The sequence below is a fragment of the Halichoeres trimaculatus genome, unplaced genomic scaffold (assembly GCF_033239565.1).
Source record: "Halichoeres trimaculatus isolate MK-OKI-2021-1 unplaced genomic scaffold, fHalTri1.1 fHalTri1_scaffold_21, whole genome shotgun sequence".
Taxonomy (NCBI): Eukaryota; Metazoa; Chordata; class Actinopteri; order Labriformes; family Labridae; genus Halichoeres; species Halichoeres trimaculatus.
This window is the reverse complement of record NW_027437199.1, coordinates 20066352-20078952: the sequence shown is the minus strand read 5'-3', so window position 1 is coordinate 20078952 and position 12601 is coordinate 20066352. Positions and strand designations below refer to the sequence as shown.

General features: G+C 39.4%; 1 protein-coding gene across 3 annotated transcripts in view; it reads right to left on the bottom strand.

Moving 5' to 3' along the window:
- ccdc146 (coiled-coil domain containing 146) overlaps positions 1 to 2421 on the bottom strand; it is a 92679-nt gene extending 90258 nt beyond the window's left edge. For all 3 annotated transcript variants that reach the window (XM_074698049.1, XM_074698051.1, XM_074698050.1), the window contains exon 1: positions 2273 to 2421. In XM_074698049.1, the coding sequence (XP_074554150.1) occupies position 2273 (1 nt within the window). In that variant the 5' untranslated portion in view covers positions 2274 to 2421. The remainder of the gene's footprint in view (positions 1 to 2272) is intronic.
- Between the last annotated feature and the right edge of the window lie 10180 nt (positions 2422 to 12601).

Here is a 12601-nt window from a genome sequence, read left to right as displayed (position 1 = left end):
ACTCCATTGTTAGAGTGGGTTCTAACACACCTTGGGGTGAAAGGTAATGTGATGAAATAAGGGGCATGACAATGACTTTAAACACTGAAAGCTTTTTTCCCCAAAACTCTAAGACCAAATTGCTGTGGTTCTGCAGATGACTTAACCCTTTAATGCCAATCCTATCATATTTGAGTTTCACAGACCTTTATCCTGTCAACATGAGACATGCAAATCACGTCAGTATTGGGTCGGTCTGTCGAAGACCATATCGAGACGTCAGAGCAACGTGCAAAATAGGTACAAATTTTGACATCTAAATCTGACCATTTTTGGACGGTGTAATGACGTTCAGCATTTGGACTCCATTTGCAGACCAAATCTAGACAGCAATGAGATATTCAGAATGGATCCAAACATTCAGACACCGTTAGTAGACCTAATCTGACCTCCATACGACGTCCGAAAAAGACAGAATAAAAACTTTCATTCGGCACCTTTAGGAGACCTAATTTGGATGTCAAAACGTATGTCAAATATCAGAGGTAGACTGATATATCGGCCGGCCGATGTATACGGAAATCGGCCGTATTTTCTTTTAAAAAGACGATTTTTGATCCGTTGTATAAAATGACGCAATTTTTGATCAGGCACATGTGCAGGCAGCTAAAGCTGCCCCTCAAGAAAGGACCCCTGTGGCACGCTGGATAACATTCATTTACGTCAGAGTGGAGTGTGCTCGGTGGAATCCAGGCTGTGTAAAAGCCTGCACCGGTTTCATCCACAATGAATAATGGGAAGATTTGTTGAACATTTTAACGTTTTTGTGGCTCTATGGCTCTCCAGTCTGCAGTATGTTGTTAACTTCAAATGCTACTTTGTGATAAGTTTTAACAGTAAGAGATTAGCGTGGTCTAAGTTGACTTTACTTGTACGTGTTCAACCGTGTTGGTGGACACGACTTGTTGTAATAGATTTCTTTTAGCTGCTCAGAAATTGCTGCGTTTCACAAAAATGTGATAAATATATATTTATTTAACAATCGGCCTGAATATCAAATTGGAAAAATCTGCTATGCACATCGGCATCGGCTGCCCAAATTTGGAAAGCATCGGCATCGGCCCCCAAAAAACCCATATCGGTCGACCTCTATCAAATATACATCATTTTATCGTCACATTGCGCAGTGGGAGTGTTCAGAGTGAATCCGGTGATTCCTCACTTGTTCCTGATGGGAGGAACTGCAAGCGTTGCAACTGTCCCCAGTCTCCCTTACATGGAGCGACACATACACAGACTGACTCGGGGATACAAAACATAAACTTTCTTGCTTTGAGGTACTTACCACTGCTCCACCATGCAGCACTATGACACCTACTGGAAATAACATCATGGCTACCTGCAAAATAGTTATATAGCCCCAACTCTCACTGCGCTCAGTCAAAACAACCCTGACTTCATGAGACGTGGCCTCCATTTGACCTCTGAGCAGCATTAACTTTTCCAGCAGTTTGAGTTCCAGTAGATCTGAACCACATGGAGCCACCAGAACATGAGTGTGCCCTAGCCATGCATGACTCTTTGTTTCCCTTCTTCTTCCTTGTCCCACTTTAGGGACTGGGAACACCCCTCAATAACTGAGGTTGCAGGGATAGCTCAGTTCTTATCGTCTTCACAGTTTGACCCCAGTCAAAGCTGCTGACATTCTTGGTACTGCATATTTGTCCTGCTTTAAGCTTGAAATATGACCTAATTTTAAACACGGTCACTGAATGGTACAAGATTACATGATGTTAATTTATTAAGATTGAATTTTATGATCATTTTCATCCTTGTTTTAATTTTTATTGTGTTATTTATTCATTTATCCTTGCTACTTTTATCCATGCATATTTTTTTATATTCTCTGTATTTTTTTTACATTATGATTGGTGCAGCTAGAGTACTTTTAAATCAAGTTAAGTGTTTAAATAGTTTGTCAAGTCTGATTATTTGTGGTTTAATGGTGTAATATGGGATGCCGTTATCTTGTTGCGTAAAAAAATCCAACTTCAGGTGCAAATAAAGTTACTTGGACCCAAAGGTGGTCACAAGTCAAACAAAATAAGTTTCATTTTTACATAAAACTGTAAATGCCAACTATCTAAAACAAAGGCTAATATTTCATTTTCTTGTCTGTAAACCTTCAGCTCATGGAACAATGTGAACGCCACCGTATACAAGCACAGACTGTCGCAAGGTTTGAAAACATTGCACTACTCAATAATCAATAAGAATCATTCCAAAGTCTTACTTCTGGACGTGAATCTTTGCACACTTCCTCTGTGCTTCTTTTCATCCAATGAAACTCCGAGACTTTCGTCTTTAAATGGTTTAAAAGCAGCTCGTGTTTCTGTTACTCAAACTAAATCACAGCCGTCCCTCGTGCCTCCATAAAGCGTGTTGATGTTACCATGGAGACGACGCAACACGCCCCCAACAGTAGCAGGAAATTCACCCCAGTGTGTTCATAAAGTGTGCAAAAAATATAAAATGCAGGCCCCAATATCAGTCTTTGTCTGAGCTTTAGCCTAATCCTCTATGCCACCCCGAGTCAGAGGATGAAAGTTTTGGACAACCGCACTAATATTGACCTACAATTTCAGGAACTGTCCAGCAGGTGGCGGTGTTCTACCGTAACGCACCATCAACATGTGTCATACATTGGCAACTTTCAGCAGCCCCCAACGCCTCAAAGAAAAACCTGAATCCAACGTGAAGGAGATAAGATGACGCAACTCTGCTTTTCTTCCATGTGCCATTTTCCCACAGTGCATTCTGGGAGCTCCATTTTTCTCTCCCTGGAGCAGCTGCAGGGATGCCTTATCTAAGGAATGTATGTGCATGCCAAAGTGTATGGGTTACATTTAAATGCATGAAAAGGAAGAGACTCAGTGAAATGTTTCTATGAACCATGACCAGAATGGAAAGCACAATACGAGGTCTTTCAGCCCTCTTCTTCTTCATACCATGGACACAGCAAATGCCTGGAATTTAAGGAACTATGTGGGTCTTATTTACAATAAAAATGGTCTTATTAGACTTAATTTAAACCACATTCACTTGACAATTCCAGAAAAAAAATGTAAAGCAAGAGATCAGAGTAAATAATGACATCTGGATTACTTGTAAAGAGTAAAAACAAATCTACCAAAAGGATAAGAAAAACTTTCTTAAGACATTTTTATTTTAAGAAACTTGGCTAGGGATGGGTATTGGTAAGATCGTATTGATACCAATGCAAATATGGATTCTGTTTATGGATCCAATTCTGTATCAAATACTCCTGTGAATTTTCTGTGAACAAAATCAGGTTTTGTTTTTTTTTACAGGTTTTTTGTGTCAACGTTTTACTGAATTTATAAGTGAATAACTTTGACATGACACTCTTATGTAAGGCTGTGCATCAAGAAATGTTTTAACATGTTTGTGGTGTTGCCACCCTTCAGTGATGTTACACAGTTGCACAAACTGCACTTTGCATTTTAAGCATCCTTTCCCATAAACTGAAGCCACACTTTCTATCGTTTCGGTCTCTTTGCTGCTGTCTTGGAAATTCTGCTGGTGACTGACAAGCATGACTGACGTGTGGCACATCGCGTGATATCTGGCTCCTCCAGCATAATCAAAGAATAAACTAGGAAATGGTTTAGCGTTAAGGCTAATAATGTTGATGGATCAAACCATTTCTTTTTCTTCTTTTTTTTAACATTATTTTATCTAGGCTTTTATATGCCTTAGATTGAAGAGGATAGGACAGTGGATAGAGTAGAAAGCAGAGTGAGAGTGGGGGAAAAGGCCAATAGTTGGATTTGAAACTGAGCCACCTGCTCAAGGGCAAACCTCATGGGGCACAACCTAAACCACTAGACCATTTGTCCCTCAGATTGAACCCTTTTTTCTTGTGAAGAAGAAACAGTTATCATACCTTTCCCTGAACTTGAATTCAGATTATTTTTACCCAATAGGTGGAATTCTACTCCTCACAAGTCTTTTTATACCTTAGGTCGCTTTTCTGGACTTGCCGGTTCAACATGGCTCGTATTAAATCTAATTATCAAATTCTTCCTAATTTACCTTGATTTGATTGGCTGTTGAACTATTCCCCCTCATAATCAAAGTATTTGTGTTTCTAGTCTAAATCACTTTATTTGATGAAACACATGGTCTATGTCTGAGCATTTAGCAGGACGTCTGATCTTGTGTAAATGTGCACTAACTAGGGATGTCCCGATCTGATCATGTGATTGGAGTCGGGGCTGATCGAGGTATTTTTTAACGATCAGAGATCACAGGAGAAGGAATCAGAAAAGGCCTGGGGCCTTATTTCTTGTTTTTAATTAAAATGTGTATAATATCACATCATCATTCATTTTAGAATATAACTCTATTTGTCATTATAACGATATCAATGAAATTGCAAACAAGAAATTGCAACCTTATTGTTACACACATACAAGGTAATCTTGTGGTGCACCACTGAGAAGCTTTATTTTTATTTTGTTGATCCAATGCTGCACTAAGTGGAGAAAAAAAGCTTTATCCATGTTGACTAGAATGATACCTTCATTTTGATAAAATAAAAATAAAAAACTCAAAGGACAACTTGTTAGAGTTTTTTTTCTTTTCTTTTTTCTTAATGCATTGCTGAATGATCGGGTTGGGAAATATCGGGATTGGCAGATACTCAAAATAAAAAAATCAGAATCGGATCAGGAGCAAAATACGTGATGGGGACATCCCTAGCAGAAACACAGAATGTCCCCTTATTTTGTATTTATTTGCATGAACTGGAACTTGCTGAGCACAAAATCAACAACTATGTTTGATTAAATGATTGGTCACATTCATCTTGCACTTTAGACAGTTTGGCTTAGGAAAACACCTATTTTCCAACATCAAGTGAAATGAAACTTTTTTTTTTCTACAGTGAATGCAAACCTTAAAATGTCTGAATTTTGTTCTTTAGGTCTTCTGAAGGACAAGAAACCTCTTCTCCATGAACAGACAAAGAGAAGAAAAGACAGAGCTCCCTTCTCTTTGTGCACTGACATGCCAAATGAGAGTCTCATAGTACAGCTCTTTAATTAAACCTGTTAATTATGTGAATCTAATTTTACCATCCCTGTTAAACCCAAACAAATCACCCCGACACTTGGTGTAAGGTTGTGTTTTTGCACAGAAGCCAGGTTCCCAAATTAACCTTGAATCCTTTCCAACAGTCTGGATATTCTAACTTCAGACTCCTGGCAGGCTCCAGTTTACTTTCTGATTAAATGTGACCATCCATTATCCATGTATTAGCATTTCTGGCCAAATAAAACATTACCCTCAAGTTTCACAGCTATTCTGGGCACAGGGCTGGAAAGGAACCATGGGAAAATTAAGAAATACATCCAGCTGGTTAAAGAGGGGGTGTTATGATTTCTCATATTGTAAACATGGATATAAAGTAACAATGCTGGATGTTCAGACTAAACATTACAGATTTTCAAACCTCTACAGACTCAAATGTTGTATAAATCCCTGAATCCGTCTGTAAACTCCTCCAGAGGGCTGACCAATCAGAGGGAAGGAGGTTTTTGGAGCAGGAGCCTTAAAGGTAGGGTCTGCAGGAATTTTCGTTACTTGTTAGTAATCACAAATTTAAACTTGGGGGCGCCTTGTTTCTTCGTGGGAGACTCAAGAGCCATGTGCCTGACTTGGCATGTTAGCACAAGCTAATCACGGGTATCTGATACATACCAACTCTCTCTGCTCTGCTTCATCCCATGCTGCTCCCCTAGTTTCCTGAAAGTGAGTGAAAGTCGAGCCAAGCTTCACCCTCTTCAAGGAATAAACTTCATCTGTTTGACATTTTCTTTCACTTTCACTTTCATTGCTGTTCTGATGAGCTTGCGATCATCCCCAAGCCACCCAGGAACGCCATGATACAACCAAAACATCAACATACAGGCAGAGGAGGGGGTTGAGGCAGACACAGACACTGACACACATGTATAGAGGCCCAGAAGTGATGATTGAGCAGGATTTTATCTGTTAAAGTTGGCATTTTATTTTTTTAGGATAATCCTGCTGACCCCACCTTTAAAGAGACAGAATTTCAGGCACAGGGGATACGGGTTTCCTAAAACACAAGAATGAGAAAAATTGGGATATTTTGGGGCTGTTAACCAGGTAAAGCTACTACAGGAGCAAAAGAGGGACAGTCAAAAAAAAAAAGAAAGAAAGTACAATACCCCCTCTTTAAAATCTGCTGACCTCATGTGTTATTGAACTTGTTGTGCAATGACTTCTCGTCAAGCCAACCTAAAACTGCTGGCTTGAGATTCATGACCTGCCACATTTCACACTGACTACTGTGAAGTTTAACGATCTACAACAGATGTTGTTGAGGCAGATTGAGTCACAGAGGCAGCTAGCAGGCTATAGGCTACAGGCTACAGGCTGGGATGAAACAGTCCAGTTTGATGTATATAATATTATAATGATATAATGTAATATCATGATCATGGTAAAGTATGCTTGTTCTGCTGCCAGAGCTCATTCAAAGGAGAATGATCTGCTGCTGCTGCTGTCTCATTTTGTGAACTCTCTGGAGAAACAGGTCAGTAAAAACAGCAAACCCACAACTCCCACATTAAGTGTGAGCATGCCCTGACCTGCTCTGTCCATGTATTGTTGCTTTTTGCTCTCTTGTTGGTCCCTCTACAAACTTAGCCTCTGGAAAAAGTTACTTGACTCTGGGGGATGTGTCCAGATCTCTGTTGTGACTACAATACAGCAGCAAAGCAACAGTAACTCTGGGATGGGGGGGCACTTTTACAACCGCCCTCCTCTACTGGGCTCCTTGCTTTGAAGCCTTGTTTGCTGTTGGGAGACTTTTTTTTAAATGCTCCAGTTAAAACATACAGACACACACAATATACAGCATTCTTTTTCCATACACTGTATCTGCTGTTCCAGTTTCTCTCGTCAAGGTTTGTCCCTCAGACAATGTGTCTGGAGGCAGTTTATAAACAGATGTTTTAAGGTCTCATAAAACCTTGAAACCTATTTTTATAGAAGCTCTGACTGAATCATTTGACCACTTTTCAAAGTGTTCATGTCCTTGAGAAACCTTATCCTTACGTTTACAGAGAATAGAATAACGCTACAATACGTTTTAAAATGAAAATATGAATCTCCTCATTGTTTTCAATTTTGGATCAAGCTCCTCTAAGGCTCTGTGACAATATTTAGCGCTATGAAATCAGAGTTTTGTGGACTACTTAAAACACAAATCCCTGAGTAACTGAGATCTGTTTTTGGTGAACTGGGAGCCATTCTTCACAGTCTTTACGGGATCCTTGTGGGGAATCCAGGGTACAATCCCTCTGTGTGTGAGGGACTGGAAGCCAAGTATGAAACCCCCCACAGCTTGAACTCCTCTGACTCACCTCCGTACTGTACTTACGTCCTCCAGAAAAACAAAAATCACATCCCTGAGCAGCCATGTCTGTGTTTCCAGTCTCAACCAAAGCCATGTGTGTGAGCCAAAAACAGCTGTTGGAGTTTTTGAAAGAAAATCTGGTCTCATTTGGATCACTTCCTGGTCTTTGTGGGGGTTCAGATCATTGATTATTTGAACAGAGAGTTGTTTGTATAGAAAACAATTCATTTAGACACATGAGGCAGGAAATTGGTTCAAGCACTGGGTTGCAACGTCTGTGGACGTCTGGCTGCAGGAGTTCACAATAAAGCACCTTAAAAGCCAGGCACAGAAGTGACACCTTTTGTTATAATGAATTCTCCTGGAGACAACAGCTAATGCTTTTGTCAGGAAAACTACTTTGGCTTTACTTTTGTACAATGGGAGAAAGTTGACACAGGTCATATAACTTTCTGAGTGAGCTACCCCCTGGTTCTTCCAAGGGCTGCTCCACTGGAAGCTTGTTGCAGCAGCTCTCACTTAATCTTTTTTTTTTTTTCTCCTTTTTTAAATTCTCTTTTTGAGTATCTGTTATTCAAGTCTGCTGTTACTGTCTATGACTCATTTGTTTGATTCCAAACGTGTTACCCTTGCAGTGGTATAGTTTTTTTTAATTTTTGCTCCTGTATTTGTCCAGAAATCCTACATGAAACTGCGGTCCCATTGTTTACTCATAGGATTTCAGCTGTTGGCAGCCCATAGCATGATGATGCTAATCAGTGCTGGGGCCAGTGTTACCCACAAGGTGAGGAGAAGGAGGTGAGGATGACGTGCTGGTATGGTGGTGAGTGCAAAGAAGTGACAGCATCGACCTGTCCTTCCATCCAGCCTTACGGGGAATGTAAGATCTATCTCCAATAAGATGGATGAGCGAGTCATGCTAACCATAGACTGTATATGGAGTAGACAGTGTAGCCCGGCCTTTTGCCATTGGACGGTTTTGAAGCCAAAGTAGCCCCGTCAGGGGCCTCACCATTGTGCAGCCAGAGTCTCTGCCAACTATGAGGGACTCTGTGAGAATCAGAGTGGAGCCAGGTGACAAAATTGATATGCATTATGAGAGTCTAATCTCTTCTTGGCGCTCACTCCCGACGTAGTTAGCTATTCTTGAGAAATCTACACAAGAACGGAAGCTGTAAATCATCATTAAACGTGACATAAAACCTGTTTTTAATGTCTATTTACTAACAAAACAAAACTTTTCAGAAAAGAGGACTTTAACACAACGCAGCCCAATAATTTCTTCATTTCATCACATTTCTATGAGGAAGGTGTTTTTTTATTTTTTAAAGTTTGACCACAGCTCATCTGAAATGACTGGGGAAACAGAGTTTTTGACCTATACTAAAGGCAGTCACAAGCAGGTGCAGTTTTGTGGTGACCTCACTTCGAGATGAGCAAGATGATGTCTGTCTTTTTTTTTTTTTTCTTAACAGTCTGTGGTGCTAACCCAGCACTGGAAGGAATACAATCAGAGTAGCATCAAGCTATTCACAGACATGGCTAAAGGAGCTTATGCTAGACACAAACGCTACATTGGAAGGATTTCACCACCATACACTTTCTTGTTTTGCTGCTGTGACCCTGAATTTCTTTTTGAGGATTAATAAAGTACATTCTACTCTATTCTGTTATGTGCACACAGTAGCTTAGTTCATATGAATGACTGTCACTTTAAAGAGTATATGCTTTGATTTTTAGTTGAACATATCTAAGAAAGGTGTTAAACTTTATTTTGGTTAAAGATGACATCATCAAGTGTTTTGATTTGTCACATTTAGCTTCATTTGGGTTACGGTGGTTAAAATGTAATCAGTGAAAACATGTTAAACAGATATGTCTTCTGTTCTGACACTGAATGATGTGATATATTACACCACGCAGGATGTCAGACATGAAAGTTAATCACCTCTATAGGCTGCTCCACAGCTTCTCTCTGTTTTTATGGGAAACTCCTTTCAGCACTCTTCAAACAACACCTGGTCTGAAAACGCTTTGCCTGACAGTGTCTGGCTTTCTTTGTGAAACCGTGTGTATCTAGGTGTAAATTCTTTGGCAGACTGGAGATTCTCGAAGCCGTCGATTGTTAAGATTGGCGGGAGCGGGTTGGCCTCTGGGATGAGGTAATGTTTTCATACTTTTGCTCATTGAGGAAATCTGCACACATGAGGATTTTAAATCTTTAAAATATGTGAATTTTATGGTTGTTTTTATGGCATCCGTGCAGCCGGGTTGTGTCCTTAAGCATGAAGAAGAGGAAAAACTTTATCTGACGGTGAAAAATGTTGAATAAGATGACTTTGATGCAGTTTTAATGATCACATACTGTTCCCCTACACTCTGTCGATACATTTCCTCTCGTATTTCCCGTCTTTCTGCATTTGATGTGGTGGTTTCTTGTTATTTTACAGGCTGGGGTCCCCATGAGGCCTTCCACACTTCTAAGGAGGGTTCATGTGGCGCTGCTCATGTAACAACTAATTAATCATGTGTAGCCAACTTGTGCTTCTTCTCCAATAAAATGAGACAAATTGCAAACTGCTGCACTAATAGTCACATAGGTATAACCTTGGAGGACTCTGAGGCTTAATGAGGGGATTTTTTCACAATATATCTTATGCAGGGGGTGATATATGAACACATTTCCAGTGACAGATTGGTCTCATTATCTTCACAAGGTTTTTCCACTCAGAGGAATTTTTCTGCTACTCCATTATTCTCCAAAACGGATGCTTCTGCTACCAGACAACTTCCAGTGCTGAAGTTAGATCTGTCTTCTGACAACAATATTCAAAGTTAGCGTCCATCAGCTCTCATTCCAGTGGAACATTAACAGAAAAACACAATTAGGAAGTTTCATGCTCCTCAAAATGCTGAGTAAGCTAAAGTTAATGCTTTTCACCTCAAACGCCTGGTGTAATTATGCCTTCTGGAAGCTTCTGAATAAGTCTTTGTTCAACTGGATGACTGGTAGAGACAGAGAATTCATCCAAAGACCCTTTATATTAATGGAGTCAGTGTTCGCTGTACTGTTCTGCTCAATAAAGGGAGGAACTGGCTTTTTATTGGTTGATTTACACTAAGATAGATCCATGTTTGTGTCCCCAAAGTCAGGACTCCTCTGGGTGAATCCATGCTGATATAGCATGAAGTTAATTGATTCCAGGTATGTCACCCCTCGTGACCCCAGAGGTGGAATTTATCCAAGCACACCCTGCAAACGTCCAGAGGGATTAGACTAAAATCACCACCACCTTCCTGTTTCCACTGAGAGTCACACACACAGCCCTGGGTCTACTTAACTGCTCTCAACAAACCTGTATGGACTTCACCGTCAGCATCAAGACCTCTCAAGGATGGGAGGGTGGAAGGTGACACTACCTCAGAGAAGTAAGTTAAAGTTTAGAGAAGAAATAAACAGATCGGGTCACTTGGTCTCAGTCTGTTACAGGTTAGGAGTCGGCGTGCGTTCTCAAGGAGGGCACTCACGTTACATAAACATCTCGTTGTTTGGTTTAGGATTAAAGTTAATCCAGGTAGTATTATGGCTATTTCTCAAATGTGCCAAGACTATTTTCTTTTCCATCTTTTCCATCTTTTCCCATACAACTCCCAGATGTACGCTCTTTTAAACTGGCCTCCCACCAGACTGTTACTGGTAATTATACTGTATGCAGGAACAGTCCCTCACATAATGTTCAAACTTAGATTTAATCAACATTCAAACTTCATTTTCTGAATATCAACAGTGAACAATTTTTTTGTTTGTTTTCCATCAGATTCAATATGACAGGATCTGTATAATAAGACTGCAACATATTGTTGAAATAATCCAATATATATCATACAGTCACTAAAAAAACAGTGGAAAACTCAATTTAAGTTGGGAAATAAGATTAAATTGTTTTGTGACGTGGGTTGTATTCAAAGTATAAGGAAAGGAGGATACTGCTGGGTTGTGTTTTCGGTTGACATTAGTGACAACAGAAAAAAATATTTAATGAATAGCAGTTCAGCAAAAGTTTTGACCTTCCACCAAAGGTAAATGACAAAAAGAAATTTAATCAAATAGTGCTTAAAAATAGTTTATAATGTACACATTTTATGTTGTGATCCAACAATTCTATTCCCAGTATCATCATGTCTTTACTCTGGTAACATTAAAATCTTATCCACACAAAATTGTGACTTTTTTCTTGTAACATTAGGATTTTATTTTCCTAACATTGTAACTGCTATATGTACAAATATAAACCTGTAACATGAAACTTCAATTTTCATTACACTTTGATTATAACATCATTACATTACAACTTTTATCTCGCAACAATGTGACTTTCATCTTGTTACATTAAGACTTTATTCTCAAGATAATACAACGTTATTCTGATAACATTATATTGCTAATCTTGTCATTTATTGGATGTTTGATCTACAAGCATTCAGATAGTTTACTCCCAACACAACAGTTTTAATCTCATTACATTCTGACTTTAATCTTGTAATTTTAAAGGGACTGTGAAGACTATCAGTTTGAAGTGGATTGCAGATTACACCTTTGGTGAAGCGCACACTGTCGTGAAGACATGACTCTTAACAAGCCATGGGTTTGTTTTGGAAATGAATGAAGATCAGTTCTTCTTTCTAACTCTACTTTTCTTTGGTCAAGATAATTTTTAACGGATACAACATGATGAGGTAAGGTATTTATCAACAGTTATGTGGTGCTACTGTTTGAAATGTGACAACAAGCAAACTTTTTAAGTTTGTACTGTAGTTTAGTCATCAGCTATGTTTAGCTCTACTGACAGCCACGTGCTCTAAGTGATGTGAATCTTGGTTATGTCCTGCCAATCATCTACCAAGCAGAGCTAACGTAACCTCACTCTTCATTTTATTGATAGACTCTCAAGTTTGAACAGACCACTGCAGAATAACTGCTGACTGTGGATTGGAATGAGCACTAGCACAAACAGTTTAACCCGTGTTTAAGACTTTAGCCCGTGCTCTATCACTCTCCCCTTTATCTTTCTTCTGCTCTGATTTGCTTTTTCTTTTTGACAGTCCAACTCCAGTGTCCACCATTACTGAATCAATCCAAGGAATTATATT